The 18,964-nt window shown below is 33.7% G+C and overlaps 1 protein-coding gene across 5 annotated transcripts in view; it reads left to right on the top strand.

Moving 5' to 3' along the window:
- PKIA (cAMP-dependent protein kinase inhibitor alpha) overlaps window positions 1–18,964 on the top strand; it is an 89,606-nt gene that overhangs the window by 59,095 nt on the left and 11,547 nt on the right. For 2 of the 5 annotated variants that reach the window (XR_015725817.1, XM_045806082.2), the window contains one exon: window positions 1,600–1,721. The exons of 1 other annotated variant lie outside the window; for it this stretch is intronic. Coding sequence is in view for 1 of the 4 variants with exons in the window: in XM_045806081.2 (XP_045662037.1) it covers window positions 16,925–17,029 (105 nt within the window). In the remaining 3 variants the exon portion in view is untranslated. Of the gene's footprint in view, window positions 1–1,599; window positions 1,722–2,028; window positions 2,182–16,873; window positions 17,030–18,964 lie in introns of those variants that run through there. 2 more of the 5 variants (XM_045806085.2, XM_045806081.2) reach the window with 2 other exon arrangements.

Genomic DNA, 18,964 nt, shown 5'->3' with positions numbered 1-18,964 from the left:
ATGTCACTCCGCCTGTTTCAAGGACTTGTCAATGGGCTATAGGTAGTAAGGAAATTTAATAATTTTTCTCTGCCTTTGTTTACCACATCGTTAGGATCTTAGATTTAATAAAGATTTAATAAAGGAAATTGTTACTGATACATCAGTGCTTAAATTCCTCAAAGTAAAACCATTAACCCAAGGACTTAAGGTTTTCCACTTGGACTTGCAAGCTAGTCATTAATACCCACTGTCCCCACTGTATCAGATGATGACAGTGCTTCTGTCATAACTCTCTCAGCACTCATCATTGCGGTATAGACTGATAGAATCATGCTGTTACCTGTAATTATCTACTTTAGGGCAGGCCAGAAGTGTCCAAGAGCTAATATATCTGGGTGTGGTTTTCAACCATGACAGAGGGGGGTTGGAAGATGAGTACTTCAAGTTTCTCACCCATTATTGGGGTAACTCCGAGTCATGCTCTGTAGTCTCACAGAACTTCCCGGAAGGACTGACAATAGTCCCCCCAGAGTAATCTGTTCAGTAATGCACCACTATTGGCCTCCTTCCATCCCTCTACGCTCAGTTTCCACTCCACCTCTGAGTTTCCTGGGACTACCTCCCAGATAAACAATTTGCATTCAAATTCTCTTCTCAGGTTCTGATTCTAAGGGAACTCAACCTAAAACATTTTCAACAATGTATATCCTCTTAATAATCCAGTGCTCCTTGCAGAGCCATCACTGTAAAAGTACCACGGCATGGCACTCTTCCTAGATCCTAATGTAAACATATATGACTTTGAAGAGAAAAATAATTCATATGAGAATGGCCAATCGATAATGGGAAGGTAATATAGTGCCATTTGTTTTCCATTAATGATGCTGTGGAATTTATGGGCAGATGGTCAGTAACAGGTGTGACTATAATTTGAGGAGACTGCTTCCTCAACTACTCAGAAAACTGCTATTACTATTTTGGAAGCACAGTTTCAGGACTTTATTTCTTTACTTGCAGTCTTTCCTTTTACGTTAATTTCTATTTTTCTAAATCACTGACCAGCAGTCAATAGATTTATTCTCTCCCTACCACCCCATCACAAAAAGAGATGTGTGTGTGTGTGTGTGTGCTTCCCCTGAGACACGGACACTTTTGTGTACATCAGTGCTTGAAAAGACAAGCTCATGGGGCATGTGTGCGGTGGATATTACATATTAAAAGTCTCTTTGAAATATATTTCTTTTAAGTTTCTATGTTTATTTTATGAATAATTAAGTTTAGTCAAATTAATAATTTACTAAAGATCTAGATGAAGACTAAAGGAAGGAAGTAAATTTTAAAGAAAAGAAAACTTGCCTTTTTTTGCCTTTTGTGTTGTAATGGACAAAGGATAATGGCTTTTTTTTTTTTTTTTCCTGCTTGGCTTGAAAGCCCCAAATTAAACCTGTACTCATGTCATAATATGTTCATTTGTGAGTATTCAAACTTATAAACTGTGAATTTCCCTTAAGTTATTATACTGTTTAGGAGATCTAGATGTGGACATGTACTTAAAATTTTAAAATTGAGATCTTTAAGTGTAGATAATGTCCCTTTCTCTTGCTGTCTCCATTTCAGTTTCTTGAGTTTCTGGAAGGCCTGGTTTTCCCAAAGGAACAGTTTCTGGTAGAAGTCTGAAGGTGTGATCCACGAAAATCAAGTATAGCCAATGAATTAAGGATAAGAAGGTTTCCAATCAGGTAGGAACACTTAATCTCACACATTGAACCACCTTAAATAAAGTGTGCCAATGGCTGGATATAACTACTTGGAAAAAGATATATAACGTACAAGGAAGCTGTTTGCAATTCCCTTGGCGGTTGTGGTGTTTATCAGAGAGTACCTTGGAGGGAAATGAATACAATAACAGTATGATGTTTTTTTCCATTTTTAGCTTGTTGTTGCCTAGTACACGTAGTGATCTTGGTGACTGGCTTAATCCTAGGAGGTTAGACATGTGGAGCGGCAGATTAATCTTTTTGTTACTTTCTCCTAAGACAAATCATTTTCTACGTTGTCTTCATGATCTTCTAGTTGCTTATTATAATTAATGGCCATGATGACATAAAGTAGTCTTTGAAGTGAAGAGCAGCTCCAATCAGTGTTGTGAAAATCAGCTTGGTTCTTGTTGGGGCACATCATTTTTGGTCTTGGCAAAAAGTGAGTGCACATAGGGAGTTAAAAGGGAGGAAAGTGGGGCATGGGAAAGAGGACCTTATTTACGTATGCATGTCAAAATCCCACTAACAATTTTATTTTTCATTAGCACAGTTGGAGATAAAAACTTAAGACAAAAGGATAATAAAGATGTCTCATTATATGGCAAGACAAAAGGCAATAGTGACATCAAAATCAGGGCCTATACTCAGTATTTAGTACACCACTTGATCCCTGCTCAGTACTCAATGTAAGACCCCAGGGGAATGGCTTATGGATGAATGAATGTAAAAAGTTAACATGTTAGAAAATGTGGTTTATCCTTGTATTTCCTTGTGTGTTGACTTCTGTATTCTCAGGACCCAGCACTGTAAATGTCACATGGAATATAAGCAATAAAGTTTGTTCAAAGAATGGATCCATCCCTGTAATTCTAAGGATAATTATAAGACCAACACAGACCGCATGTTTGTGAGATCTATGGCAAAAGTATCCATGAGATGAAAGCCTAGCTAGATCTCACACTGGTGATATAGCTGGAGTTTATCTGGTTTAAAATTCTTTTTTAGTATAGTTGACAGACAATGTTACATTAGTTTCACAACATGGTGTACAACATGGTGATTCGACATCTCTGTATGTTACCCTATGCTCACCACAAGTGTAGCTACCATCCATCGCCATACGATACTGTTACAATATCATTGACTATATTCCCTATGCTGAGCTTTTAATTCCTGTGACTTATTCATCTCATAACTGGAAGTCTGTATCTCCCACTCCCCTTCATCCATTTTGCCCACCCCCTCACCACCCTTCCTTCTGGCAATCATCATTTGTTCTATGTATTTATAGTTCTGATTCTGCTTTTTGTTTGCTTGTTTATTTGTTTTGTTTTTTTAGATTCCACTTCTGAGTGAAATTATATGGTATTTGTCTTTCTCAGTCTGATTTATTTCACTTAACATACTACCCTCTAGGTCCATCCATTTTGTCTCAAATGGCATGATCTCATCCTTTTTGATAATTGTGTAATATTCCTTAGTGTGTGCATGCTGCATCTTTCTTATTCATTCGTCTATTGATGGATACTTAGGTTGCTTCCATAATTGGTTATTGAAAAAAACGATGCAATAAACATAGGGTGCACATCTTTTCAAATTAGTGTTTTTGTTTTCTTTAGGTAAATACCCAGTAGTGGAATTATTAGATCATGTGGTGTTTCTATTTTTAATTTTTTGAGGATCCTCCATACTGATATCCACAGTGGCTGTACCAATTTACATTTCCACCAACAGTGCACAAGGATTCCTTTTTCTCCACATCCTCACCAACACCTGTGATTTCTTGTCTTTTATTTTAGCTATTCTGACAAGTGTAAGGTGATAGCTTATTGTGGTTTTGATTTACACTTCCCTGATGATTATGATGTTGAATATCTTTTCACGTGTCTGTTGGCCATCTGTGTGTCTTCTTTGGAAAAATATCTATTTAGTCCTCTGCCCATTTTTTGATTGGATTGTTGTTTTTTGGTATTGAGTTGTATAAGTTCTTTGTGTATATATATTTTGGATATTAACCCTTTGCTGATATATCATTTGCAAATATCTTCTCCCATTCAGTACGTTGCCTATTTGTTTTGGTGATGGTTTCCTTTGCTGTGCAGAAGCTTTTTATTTTGATGTAGTTCCAATAGTTTATTTTTGCTTTTGTTCCATTGCCTTAGGAGACATATCTAGAAAAGTGTTGCTGCAGCTGTTGGAGAAATTACTGCCTGTGTTCTCTTCTAGAATTCTTATGGTTTCAGGTCTCACATTTAGGTCTGTAATCCATTTTGAGTTTATTTTTGTATATGGTACAAGAAAGTGGTCCAGTTTCATTTTTTTACATGTAGCTAGCTGTCCAATTCCCAGCACCATTTCTTGAAGAGACAGTGTTTTTCCCATTGCATATTCTTGTCAAAGATTAACTGACCAAAAAGTGTGGGTTTATTTCTGGGCTCTCTGTTCTGTTCCACTGATGTATGTCTATTTTTGTGCCAGTACCATACTGTTTTGACTACTACAGCTTTGTAGAGAATCTATCTAGTTTTAATCATTTACATATCATCCCATTACATTTAGGCGTAGTACCTACATTAGACATACTATTACATGACTCACATAAGGATAGAAAATCACCTGATAAACTTTTGTGCCACATTATTTGCAAAACATGAGTTTTGGAGCATTTTTATAATGACAAGGTAAGGACAGTTTCAGAATCATTGAATTCTAAAGTTATTTATACTTTTCCACAGGTATAGCCATAATACTGCATCAGCTATTTCTCTGTAATCTGCTGTTGCTCTCTTTTGCATTCCCAAGGGACAACAAAAACCATTTAATTAAAGAAAGAAATGTAAATTTTTGAATAATGCAGCTTCCACAAAACCAAATACACACACGCACACACTGTGTCTGTCTGTGTCTCTCTTTCTCAGATATGAAGATGAAGTAACAGTCTAAAATAGCATCCTGGAATAGCAAAATAAGAGGAAATCTGCTCGTATTTTATTATTTTGTTCTTTTATGTACTTACTAATAAAAACTAAGTTACTAGATGGGAAAATAGCTTTGTAACATTTTTGTCTTTGTATGTATTTATCAGTAATGTATAAGATTACCTCTGCCACTCCATCCTTTCTGTATTCTCTTGGGTCAGGAGATTGTAGTTACCAGTTATTTTTAAAATTCCTAGGCAGCCACAGGACTGGGACAGCAAATTATCCCAAAGTAGGAGGTCTCTTTATGGAAAATAAAGTTCTCATATGAAGAGGGAAAACTTTCACAGTTGAATGATTTCAACTTTAAAAGATTAATGAGTAAAAATATATATGTGTCAAAGCTGACTCTCTTCTCTATAATTAATGACTAGGGGTTATCTTTGGTATGTAGGGGATTTTAACTTTTTTTTTTTTAAGATTTTATTTCAGACAGAGAGTGAGAGAGAGAGCACGAGCTTGGGGGGGAAGGGCAGAAGAAGCTGACTCCCCGGTAAGCAGGGAGCCCAACATGGGGCTTGATCCCAGGAGCCTGCGATCATGACCTGAGCCAAAGTCAGACGCTTTACTGACTGAGCCACCCAAGCACCCTGGAGATTTTAACTTTAAAAATACTATTGTATAATACTTAATACACAAAAAGAATATATTCAAATATATTAAGTTATGAGATATAATAATAAAATAAACTACAAACACACCACTAAAACTAAGAACTAGACTGCTGAATCATTGTGCTGTACCCTGATCCCATCTTCCTGCTTTCATCAAATAAATAACTGACTTGGTTTTATGTTCAACATTCACTTAATTTTTATGTAGGTTTTTTAACTATATATGTGATTTTGCTTATTATTGACTTTTATAAAATTGATTTCATATTTTCTGTGCTTGCTTTTTTTCACTGAACGTTATGTTTCTAAGGTTCATCCATGTTGTGTTAGTGTTCATTAATTTTTACTACTATATAATATTTCATTGTAAATATAAGAAAATATATTTATTACTCTGTTGATGAAATTTGGGTTGTTTTGGACATATTATGAACAGCACTTACATGAACATTTATTTTTAATGTCGGTACACATGTGCAAGATGTGTTTTAAACATCTATAACAAAAAGTAGAACTACTGAATTCAGGTAACCCCCTCCTGGAGACTAGCATATTTAAAAGTTTACAATGGTAGTCTGCTTCTGAGTCTGTTTGTGCTCATATCTCTTACTAACATCATAAACTTCTGCCAGTTATATCATTTTCCATTTGAGGTTTTTGGGTTTTTTCCTAATGCTGTGTGTGTTTTCTTTTGTTTTTTACTCTATCAAATGTCTGTGAATCTGATAGTCTTCTTTGTATTAAAATAAAATCAACAAGATTCATAAGAATGAAAATAGGATCTTGAGAAATTTATAAATTCCTACCTGCATTCAAATTGGAGTAAATCAGCCTGAAATTCATAAACAAAACAACAAAATGAAAAACTGTAAGGAACACTCTTACTCAGGGACTCAAACTGTTGCACATGTTTATTCTCTAAGAAGTCTATAATGAAACAGAAGGATAAAGACTGCATGTCCAAACCAAAATGCAACCTTGTAAGTCACGTTTTGGGTCAGGCCATGTAATAGTGGGCCAATGCAGTAAATAAATTAAAACAATTCTTGTTTTCAACAATTTCCTAAGTCAATATTTGGCATAATGAAAAACTTATCTTTTAAGTCCAAGAAATCTGGGCAGTTATTAGTTAAAGCAAACTTGTTGTCCTGCTGTTCTACATCCGGCTAAAAATAGTAGTAAGACTGGAGAACACCCATGGACACTGTACAAACTCTCTAAATATAGCTTTTTCTTTCTCTAAAAGCTTTTAGAAATATGCTATCTTTTGTGAAAACTTGGCCTTTGTAGAGGGCACATGGACACTAAAGTCAGTGACTTTTAGGCCTAGAAAAGCTTTGAAGTATTTTCTTAGTTTGGGAACCCACATTTTGAAGGCATGAAAACTGAAGCCTAAGAAATTCAATATTTTTCCCAGCATCAAATGGTAAAACAAGTAATAATGATGGCATTCAAACCTCTGTCTTCTAAATCCATTGAACATGGATGGCATGTAGTAGCTTATAATACCTGCTTATTTTCATTGCCCTCAACAACACATTCCTTCTATGCTTTACCCATCTTGTTTCTTTAAGAGGGATGATAACTAACCGCAAAATTTAGCTATAACTAAATTTCAAAAATTTTGTTTTGTAACTTATTTTGAACTGCTTTTTTTCTGTTAAAAATATAGAAGGACATTTTTCTTTCCTCCTTGAAATGCCTCGGCCTGCATTTACGATTTTTTACTGTTGAGTTATTGAATAGTAATGAGTACGGAAACGTATTCTAGTAGAGGAGGTAAGTGTTAGGGGCAACATGGTAAACAGTACAGTTGATATAACTTAAAGGGAGATAGAGAGAGAAGGAAGAGAACAAAGATGTGATTTGTTTGGAAAAAAATTAATGGCAAGTTAACATTTGGCTATTGTCTATACTTAATACAATATAGCCTAACTTAATTTAAACTCCAGATTAACTTCTGTTGTTTGCATTGCCGTAGACTAGGGAGTAAACAAAACAACAAGATTTTTTGTGTTCCACCATTTTGTATTAATTTCCTAAAGATTTCTACAAGTCTTTTGTTTTTTATTAAAAAAACTTGTCTTTGAATTATTTTCCCTGCTTCCTTGCACTTTAATAAGCTGATAAGTGGAATTTAGCTGAATATTTATGATTAACCCTGTCCCATAATTTTAAAAGCACTAGGGATTGTGTGTGTGCACAAACACACATACAAACACATTTCCTGTCAACTGTTGTGCTGCCTTTGCAAACAATGAAATAAAGTTTTCAATCAAAAAATGATTATTGTCATCTAGATAAAAATCAGATACGATAGTGGGGCCAGCCATTGGTAAGTTTAAAAGCCATCCTAGGTGATTTATACTTGTAGCAGGATTGAAGGCCTTGCTTCAGCTAAAGCACTTAGATGGAAGTATAAGCAAGCATGGCTCTAATTTCATATCTGAAATCAGTTTTTTTTTTTAATTTGAGTACAGTTGATATACAGTGTTACATTAGTTTCAGGTGTACAACATTGTGATTCAATATCTGTACACATTATGCTCTGCTCACCACAAGTGTAGCCACCATTTGTCACCATACAAAGCTATTACAGTATCATTGACTATGTTCCCTCTGCTGTGCCTTTTATTCCTGTGACTTTCTCATTCTAACTGGAAGCCTGTATCTCCCAGTCCCCTTCACCCACTTTGCCCACCCACCCCCACAACTATCAGTTTGTTCTATTTATAGGTCTGATTCTGCTTTTTGTTTGCTTATTTATTCATTTTGTTTTTCAGATTCCACATTTGAGTAAAATCATATGGCATTTGTCTTCTCAGACCTGTTTTATTTAGAGTTCTTTGGCAAATGCTTCTATGTTTTTTTATACTCTTTAGCTATGCTATAAAAATACCAAAAGTTGGTGTGAATTAATGAAGTGATATGCAAAAACGGAAGCCTAGAAGATAGGATAGGCATGTAGTCGGTCTTCTAATTGTCACTCGAATAAGTTTGGTTGACATAGACATTATGGAAATTAAGTAAAGACATTAATAATTCATAGTGCTGAAATAAAAATCTAGTTATGTCAGTACAAAAGAAATCCTAATTTGTACCACAAACGTAATGAATTCAAAAAATGCTATTTGTTAAATATTTACTTAGTATCCTGCACTGTACTTATAACCCTTTTCTGAAATTTGGAGGACAAACAAGAAAAATAGAAACTCTCCACCCTCAAGTAGTTTATACTTTGGTCAATGAAATATCTCTATTTTGAGTTCTTTTGATTTATTAAAAGTTTAGTTTATTGTAACTTCATCAATATAAGTTGTTTTTATATTTATTAAAATCAATGTTTACCACTTTAAATGTTTCTTAAATATTCCTACTAATGAAATTGTGTCATAATGATAATTTCCAATACTGATAATAGAGTTAATAACAGAGATGCTCGCTATTGATAGCAAAGTGATTTTGACAACCTATAAAATGCCATGATGTTTTTCAGAGTAACAGCTTGTCTTCTCACCATAAAAAGCTGCTTATTAATAGTGATTTTACCACATTTTAAAATTCATATTTTAATATAGTTTGCTTTGTGATGATCTCATTTTAACATTATTATTTATATAGCTAGTATATATGATGTAAACATTCATATATATTTCTCAATGGCTAGATGAGTACATTTTTAATTTCTTAAAGTAGTTATTTAATTTATGTTGCTGTTCTTCAGCATTCCTTTTTCTTTCTGGAGCCTATCCTACTGGACTTCAAAAAGCCTGAAAAATCTGAAAATCCCATAGGAAGTGATGTATGGGAAATCTCAAAATATAATGATGGCTGAGAAAGAGTATTAAACATTGTGCTGAAGATCATTCCATTAATAAAGAGATTAATCAGTAATTCTAACATTCAGACATATCATAAACATGAAAAACATACTGAACAATGACATTTTCATTTTTTTTTCAAAGATTTTATTTATTTGAGACAGAGAGAGAGAGCAACAAGTTGGGGGCAGGGACAGAGGGAAAGGGAGGAGCAGATTCCCGCTGAGCAGGGAGCCTGACAGGAGGCTCAATCCCAGGACCCCAGGATCAGGACCTGAGCCATAGGCAGACACTTAACTGACTGAGCCACCGAGGTGCCCCTGAACAATGATATTTTGAATAAAGGGGAATATTAAATATTATATAGAAAACTTGTATCTGCAAAGCAGATAATTGGCAATGATGATACATATATTAAAATATGTGAAAACATAATCATAGCAACTGTTTTTCTTTTTGGCTGAAAAGAGGCATATTGGAGTGCTTACGCACTATTTCAATTGGAATAGATAGACATTATGCAGAAAATACTTGATTGCAGAAGAGCAGATATTAGTATGTGTGTGAATGTGTGTTTTCAATTAATGCATTCTCATTCATTGAGAAAAGAAAAGAATGCCAGATTTACTTTAAAGGTGACACTGTGAAATGTTAAAGGGCCATTCTTAGACTTTTTTCTGCTGCTGCTTTTCCTTTAGCTTTCACCCAAAAATGCCATCTTATTATTCTTCCAAGTTAGAGATCTAGAAGCAATCCCAGGATTCTCACTGAAGGGTGCTCTACCTTCATGTTCCCCACTTGATAAGTCACAAATTCCTGGCCCTTCTATATCAGACAGCTCTCTCCAATGCATGCCTGCTCTTTCACTCTCTAGGCCCAGCATCTCTGCCTCAGCCTCCTACTAAAGTCACTTCTAGTTCACTGTGAGCAGGATCATTTTTAAACCTTCCTCAGTCCTAGGCAACTGCACTTTTGGAAGCTTTACATGACATCTTATCAGATGTATTAAAATGTATCAGATGTATTAAAATGGCATATCACATAGGCCATGTAATTTATAGATAACTCTATGAGAGTTGAGCAACGTAGCAGTTGATGAGTTGTACAGATAATAGTGTTTGAAAAAATTAATTAAACAAGTTTTCATCTCAGTTTTGCAGATTTTTTTTTTCATATTTTGAAACCATTTTTTTTTGAAGTGTCAGTTTAGTAAATCCTTCTCAAATTCCTAGTCCCTGGTGAGTGCTTTTACTCTCACGGGCTGAACAGCCCTCACTGAGGCGTCTAAAGATGGGGATCATCACCTGGATGAGTAGACCAGATCTGTGGGTGTTGGAATGCAAAGTGTTTCTAGAAATTAAGGAAGAGATGGTGGTGTCAGTTACGTTGTATATCAGATGATAATACTAAAAAGCCAGGTACTGTAGGGATGTCAATAAAATATCATCCTATAATGTCTTAAAACAGTCTGTGAATTTCTTACATACTGAAAAAGAAATACTGCTGACAAACAATCAAAAGAAAATGGGTTTAGTATGCTCCAAAACAAATGTTGGAAAATGGCAGCTGGTTTTGTAAGTGGTTAAACCACCTACTAGTTTCATGACTTAATGTTTCCAAATTCTTGTTATTTATTTCATCTTTAAAAGTGAGATAATGAGAATACCTATTTGATAGCATTGTTGAGAAATTTAAATTATATAATTCTCATACTGTTTAGTGTGGAATCCGGCATACAGTCAATATTTGGTTATTGATAACGCATTAGTAAACAATAACTGTTTCATTATCCTTATGGTCATTGTTACAACTTGGAGCAGACCAGACATAACTACTGAGCTTGATTTGACCATTTATTGTTATTTTAAAGATGGAAAAGTTAATAGTGAATTATTCTGAAATGTGTCTGTGTTCTAACATCCTTTCAAAAACTAAATATTTACTTGATATAGAAAAAAGTAGTCTTAGTTCAATGAGAAGGTATAGATTTTGAAAGTATCTATCCTCCTTAGAATCATACAGACCCAGAAAAGAAGATAAGACAAAGGATTTAGAAAGTATTATATAACAAAGAACAGCCCCAGTCCCAGGCTTTTAATGCTTGTATAATTTTGATGTGAATAACCCCAGGCTCCCATTCTAACATCAGTACTACCACAGACTGTGTAAGACATGGTCAAGTCGATTAACCTCTCTCTGCTTTAGTTTCTTCATCTGTAAAGTGCAAGTAATATTACTTATCACTTGCCAACCAGCAGTACTTCTTCAGCTAATTGACTGTCTCAGCAGGGATGTTGCAAAGATTAGCAGATAAATGATTTATAAACCCCTTGAAATATTAAATAAGTGATGTAAAAAGCTCTAACAAGAGAAGGACAGAACAAATCATTCCATGCATTAATTTGCTACTTAATTATATATATTTTATTTAAGAACACTCCTAAAAAGAGGTAGGCCTCAGTACAGTGAAAATAGATTACTCAGAATTTTAGAGTGCTTTTTGTTGCTGTTATTTAAAAAAAAAAAATCCTGTTATTAAGAATATATAGAAGAAAAAGTATATTAGAGGAAATGATTATAGTTCACCTCCCTAAATTGATGAAAAGTCTTCAACACAGGAAAAGAACTGAATAAAAATAAGGAAACACACTTTCTCAGATGACCTTTACTATTAACAATGGTATAACCTTGACAAATTTACTTAACCAATAAGGAGTAAGATAATTAAAAACAAATCTACAAAATGCTTTTTATAGATTTATGAACAACATAGAAAATCCCATGCCAACCTCTGTAAGATACTAAAAAATTAAAGACCCAAATCTCAAGGAAAATAGAAGAGAAGAGCAACAGGAAAATAATTAATTCTTGCACAGTGCCAAATTAAATGAACACTCTAAAAAAGTTATTCATTATACCTGGAGATGGGAAGAGGGTGTAGTTTATAAATTCAGCTAGAGAGATGAGTAGGATTTTGTTATCATTGGGAGAGAAGGGTATTCTAGGTTGAGAAAACAGCATTAGAAAGCCAATAGAAGATATATTGCAAATGTTAACTATGAATGAACCTTAGTATGCATGAGAGAGATAGTTTAGGGAAAGATATTAGTAAATTAAGATGGTTTCAAATTCTAGAAGGCCATGCCAAAAAACCTGAACCATGTTTGGTGGGTTCCCAGGAGCCACAGAAGATTTTTGAGTATTTTATGTTTTATAAATTTAGTCTGGTGATAGTGTAAAGGGTAGGTTGGAGAAGAATACATTTACTTAAGTAAGTAGTTAGCATATAATTTCAGCAGTCAAGAAAGAGAATGAAACCAGTGACCAGAAAAAAAAAAAATGGAAATGAAGAATATAAAATAGACATTGAATAGATAGAATTAAAAGAACGAGGTTTGAGAAATGATTAGATATAAAGCTAAGATGTGACTAATTTTTGGGATGGAGTATCGGAGACAATTCTAAGATTTCTATCATAGGTGCCTGAGAAAATAGTGGTAATATACACTAAAATAATGAAAATAATGAATAGTTTGGGGGTGGAGGTGGAGATACAACAAAGAGAATCTGTTTTGAACTTAACTGAATTTGAGTTTTTTAGGACAATCATGTTGGAATATTCAGTAGGCAATAAAAAATCTCAAGCTAGGGGCACCTGGGTGGCTCAGTGGGTTAAGCGTCTGACTCTTGAGTTTGGTTTGGGTCATGATCTCCCAGTGGTGAGATCCAGCCCCACCTTGGGCCCACTGCTCAGCAGGGAGTCTGCTTCAGATTCTCTCCCCTTGTCCCTATCCCTGCTCATGCCTGCATGCACAATAAATAAATAAATAAATAAAATCTTAAAAAATTTCTCAGTCTATACTTCAGAAAAATATCAGGCCCCGCCAAATTATAGATTTGATAGTCATCAATATACAGATGCAGTTAAGACTATGGGGGTAAAAGAGATTATCAAACAGAACATAAAGAACAACAACAAAAAGAATAAATATTATTTAAGAGGTAAGCGGAGGAAAAAGCAAGAATAAATACAAGAAAAAGATTATGGGCAAATCAAGAACACTAACTTTGGTAGCTAAAGGAGAAAAACATTTCAAGAAGAGAGAAATAGTGATGTAAAATGCTGTATACAATTTTATATATGTGATTATTGTGAAAAACCTTGAATTTTGTGGTTGATCTGTAATGGTTTTTCTTTGTGAAAGCAATTTTAATAAATGTGTAAGTCAAAATGCAAAGAAAATAAAAATAGAGGAAGCAGGAAAAATTAGTATCTACCTCTTTTCCTCTAAGTTTGGGAGTAGATGAAAGTAAAACAGATGTCTTTAAGAACATACAGAGTTAAAAGGTGAAATATATTTTATAACAGGGAAGATGTAAGCAATTTTATAGGCATTGAAAAAATAGGGAAAAGAAGCAGAGGGCAGAACTGAAGGAACTCCGATAATGGAAGAGAAGATAGAATCAAAAGCACCAGTCAGGTATTAATGTTGGGCAAAAGAACTCTTAGAGATGGACAATTTCGATGTGAGGATAAAGAAAGAGGAATTGAAGAAATTATGTAGGATGACCTTGATCTTCTTCATAAAGTCATTAGGCAAGATTTTCTTGGAGAATAAAGATTTGAAAGAATTTGAAATATAAATAAGACTGAGGAAGCACAGAAAAATAAAGAAATTGCTGTTGTTAGAGATGGTGAAGAGGTCAGCTAGAAATGAACAAAGGGATTTATAAGTAGCTTTGAGGTCACCTGTTGCCTAATTAAACAGTGAAATTATTTTCTAAGGGAATATAGCCTGTACTTCTGGCTTTATAACAATTTTAGGCTTAGATTTCTCATTACAAAGTTTTTATTTGTTAAGCATTGTGGAAAGGAAAAAAAAAGATTTGAATCTGAGCTAAAGGAAGTTTCAGAGGATTTAAGTAATGATACAGATGACTAGATTTGAGTTTACAAAACCAATGTGAAAATGTGCCCCTGTCAAAAAAAGGAAATATATATCTATGTCTATCCAGATAGATAGATAGGTAGATAGATAGATAGATAGATAGATAGAGATATTATATATCTAGGTAGATATCTATATATAAAACCTTGAATGAAGACATAAGGATAACAATGATCACATCACTGGGATCAGAGATGAATTGATGAGTAGAGAAAAGATTGAGAAGAATAATCATTAGTATCAAATATTGAAACTTTGAACCTGAGAATATTTAATATACACTGAAAATCAGGGAGAAAGTAAAGAACTTCCTTCGACCAAGGCCGATGGGATACCATGTCTAATAGCATTAGTCAAAATCTTATTGTGAAAACCAGCAAAAGACATTGTTTTTTCTTCATATTCGACTGTATTCATTCTAGCAATGTTTTTGTGATAGAAATGTCAGAGCCTTGGATTCAGAATAAAAAAGGATTTGACTTCACCTGGTTAATAAAAATTACCATCTCTCTGTGTGATATAACTCAGTATATAAGATTGTTTCTTGGAAGTATGCTTTTGATGCGACACTATCCAACCCTTCAGAAATGTAGTACCTGTTCTTGTTATACTAAATAATACTCTAGAATATGAAGCATGATGACACCATCACCAGGTGCAGGAATTATAATTATGCCTTAACAGAGGAAACTTCTGTAGAATTTTTAAAACTGTGGCTATTAATAGGGCTGTGGTTTTTATTTCTTCTTTGCTGTCATTCACTCCAAAGTGTGACTAGCTCAATTCAAGGAAAAAGGGAATTGATGTAGCTTCGAGTTCTAGAACTTTGTTCTCAGCTCCACACTTAGTGTGAAGCCCTGTGATTTGTGAGATTAAGGGGGTTGTTTTTTGGAAATAAGCTACTAGATTCGTAAGCCTGAATTACATAAACAAGAAGGAATTATAACAGGAAAAGTAAAGAGTAAAAGATGGATAGTACTTGGCCTGGAAACAGAGCAGCTGTTATCTCCAGAATATTTTAGGAATCAAAAATTTGCTTAGTTAAATTCTTTACCAAAGAGTTTCCTTCTGTAATCTATTGTGTTGATCAGACAGTTTCCTGTTACTATAATATCAACAATTCTCAAAATTTGGTCCCTGGACTCCTGCAGGTCCCCCAACCCCTTTCAGTCAGTCTCTGAGATACTTTCATCGGGTTCACAAATTCAAAATAATTTTCATAATAAAACTGATGATATTTGCCTTTTTTACTTGGCTAACATTTGCATGAACGGTGCAGAAGCATGGTGGGAAAAACTGCTGGCACCTCAGCATTAATCCAGTCAGCAACACCAAACTCTACTCTAACCCTGGTATTCTTCACCATCACACGCTCAAAGTTAATATTTTTAAAATGCTAGATTTACCTACAGATATACTTGATGAAGCGGTAAAAAAATGTTATTATGTCAAATCTTGTCCCTTGAGTACAGATCTGCTTAACATCTTCGTTATGAACTAGGAAGTCACATGAAGCACTTCTGCCAGGTACCAAAGTGGATGGTTGTCTCAAGTCAAGTACTTGGGTGACTACTGGGGTTGAGAACTGAACTAGCCACTTTTTCATAAGTCACCATTTTTACTTGAAAGAACAACTGACAGGCAAACTGTGGTTTTTCAAACTTGGATATTTGGCAGAGATTTTCTTGAAAGTGAACAAAATGAGTTTGTCGCTTCAAGGGAAGCAAAATCCAGCTGTATCTGTTGGCAATGATTAAATCTGAGCTTTCAAACAATAATCACAATTTTGGAAAACTTCTTATCTGCCCCTGTGAACTTATCAGTTTCCCAATCCTTAAAGACTTTTCTGATGAGATAGCTAGTGTTACTAACAAATGTGATACTATATAATGCAGTACCATTTGGAATTTTTGCATACCCAGTGAACGAATATCTTCCAAATGACCAATGCTTGATATTAAAATATATATGTATATATGCATAAGCAGAAGATCCATTTAAAGTGCAAGGTAGTAGACAGTAGATTTTAATAAAACAGTATAGAAAGCATATTGATATGGTTGTAGATTTCACATTGCAAAAAAAAAATCCACAATCATCTGTAAAGGCTATTAAAACTCTCCTCACATTTCCAACTAAAAAATCTGTGTGAGTCCAGATTTTCCTCATATACTTCAACTAAAACAACATATTGAGACAGATTGAATGTAGAAGCAGATATGAGAAACCAGATGTCTTTTATAAAGCTAGACATTTACAAGATTAAGCCAGAGAATTGCAAAATGTAAAACACTGCCATTCTTGACACTATTTTTTTTTTCTTTGCTTTGGAAAATATCCCTCATTTCATTAAAAATATATTATTTATGGAAACATGTAATGGGCTTATTTATATTTTTAAGTGGATTAATATTTTAAAATTTTTCAGTTTTAATTTCTCACATGATAAATATTAGCAGGTATAACTACATAAACAAAAGCTCACTAGTAGTGGATATCTGAGACCAAAATGCTCCAGAAACACTAATGTAAACCAAGGCCTAAGCACACAGTAAACTACTCAGAAACTTTTAACACACTTTACATGATTTCATAAAGTAACAACTGAGAAGTTATATAATTATATTGGCAATATCGGACAGGAAGAATTTTCCTTCTCTTTTAAACTTAAAAGAAATCATACCATTCATACTAGAGAGAAGACTTCAGTGCCTGTTGATGGCATTCTCTCCATTCTTTCTTCCAAGTCTGTGAGTCTCATTTCATGTGTCCCCATTTACAGGAGTAAAATTAGCATGTTATCCAGTCACCATTTGGCTCATGACTCAATGTCACTATAAAAATCATTTTAGCAGCTTCATAGGCCCAACTTCTTTTAAGATACACATCTATGTGGAATGCTTCAATTTATTTAATATAGGAGACGTAAGTACATTCTTTTCCTAGCCTCTTACAATCTATCTAAATCTGTGAAATCTACAAGGGTAAAATCTTTTGGTTTATGCTCTGAAATAATATGTATATATGATATTTAAAAAGGTAAAGAGCATAAACAGGGGAAAGACCAAAATGAATCTGAGTTTAGAAAATCATTATACAAATGAAGAATTTTTAGAATACCAATATACTGTTTCTTTTGTTAAAGAGTGAGAAAGTGAGATTTTTTTTAAGAAGGAGGAAAAGAAAGGACAAGCTTGTTCCTTAGTCATAAATTTGGATTGACTTTTTAGATATCAATATTTGGAGATTTATGCTTTAAAATTTAATCTAACTTTAATGGTACACAATTTAAATAATAAAATGTATTTCTTTCTCTCTAATCAGACTGAATATAAATATAATTTGGCTGTTTTCTATAACTGGATACCAAAAACTATTATCATTTTATCTTGTTTATATCCAGTACTACCATTTTGCTTTACCTACAAAATCCTAATTATAGCAACATAAACAGGAAATTTTAGTAGAGCCCACTTTTTGGTAAATTTTGCAGGTTTTATTCTGATTATTTTTATAAGGCCAGAATGTGTGCTAATTGCTACTCTACTAAACCTCTACCAGCTGCTGACGTTAGATTTTTTTTTTAACTTTTACCATTGTTTGGTGAGTATCTATTAGACATAATCATTTGGCAATAGTGTCCCCAGAATATCTAAGCAAAATTACAAAGTCATTATACAGTGGTGTATTTGGTGTAAAAGATATCTCTGGTCTCTTGTCGTCATATCACTAAACTGAAGAGCTGTGTCTAAATATTTAACTGAAAGAAAAAATAACATACTGCCATGCATATAAAAATAACTCTTTCAGCACCTAATGGGCATTCACTAAAAGAACTATAATCATGGAAAGAGAGAGAGAAAAAAAAGAGTTCATAGCATCTATATATTTTGTTTAAAAATGTAATTGTGTTCTTCCTTCATTCACGTATTTACATGTGTGGTATTTGTCAGCTGTTTTTCTTTTTACTGAAAAATAAGTCTATTGTCCAGAGAAAGAAAATGTAATAAAAATGAAATACTACTTTTATGATAACTGTTATTATAATAATAATTATCATGGACCATAATTGAATGCCCAATACTTAGCATATCAATCTAGTAACTATGTTTTATAAATACTTAAGGAGAGTAGTTTATAGGAATAAGATCTTCTCACAAACGCCATTAGTGTCTTTCAGGCCAATTGAAAGCCATATATACTCATTTTAAAGGTGAACACAGTATACGTTTATATCTGTCAAAACCTTGTTTCTTATTCTGTGTGCTTGTTACTTAAGAGAACACTAAGTGAAAATTCAAATTTAGTTGTTGGCTCCCCTCTTTATAAGTAGAATTACTGCCAGGATCTTTTAACATTCCCAGATATACAAATCATAACACAGCACACATTCTTTTAATTCATATCTTTTCATGGAAAATGTCACCACTTTTATCTGCCTCATTCTTGATATTTCAAATCTCCTTAAAACTATTAAAAGTGAAGTGGATTAGATACTAAACCCCCACAGTCACATGTATCATTATGACAGTCTACATAGAAAAATGATAATGGCAAAAAAGAAGAACTTCTACTGAAAAATACAATGCTTTCTATGCAAAATCCGTAGACCTGGGTTAAGTCATAGTTCTGTGTATTGTTTAGTAGTCACTTAGTATCTCTGAGATTTATTTTCTTCATCTGAAAATAAGGATATTTTTGCCTATTCCATAGCAGTGCTATCAGATGAGAAATGATAGCAGTTGTGCTTTAAAAAAAAAAAAAAAGCCTGTGTTTTAAAAAGCCACAAACAGACTGGGAGTGAGAGACCGTTAAGAGTGATTTTGAGAAACACTTATTCCTGTAACTCCACCTTTCCTT

Source organism: Ursus americanus, chromosome 9 (assembly GCF_024610735.1).
Source record: "Ursus americanus isolate L20-20 chromosome 9, mUrsAme1.1.p, whole genome shotgun sequence".
NCBI classification, from domain to species: Eukaryota; Metazoa; Chordata; class Mammalia; order Carnivora; family Ursidae; genus Ursus; species Ursus americanus.
Note: the sequence above shows the minus strand (reverse complement) of the source record. Positions and strands in the feature narration are given on the sequence as shown.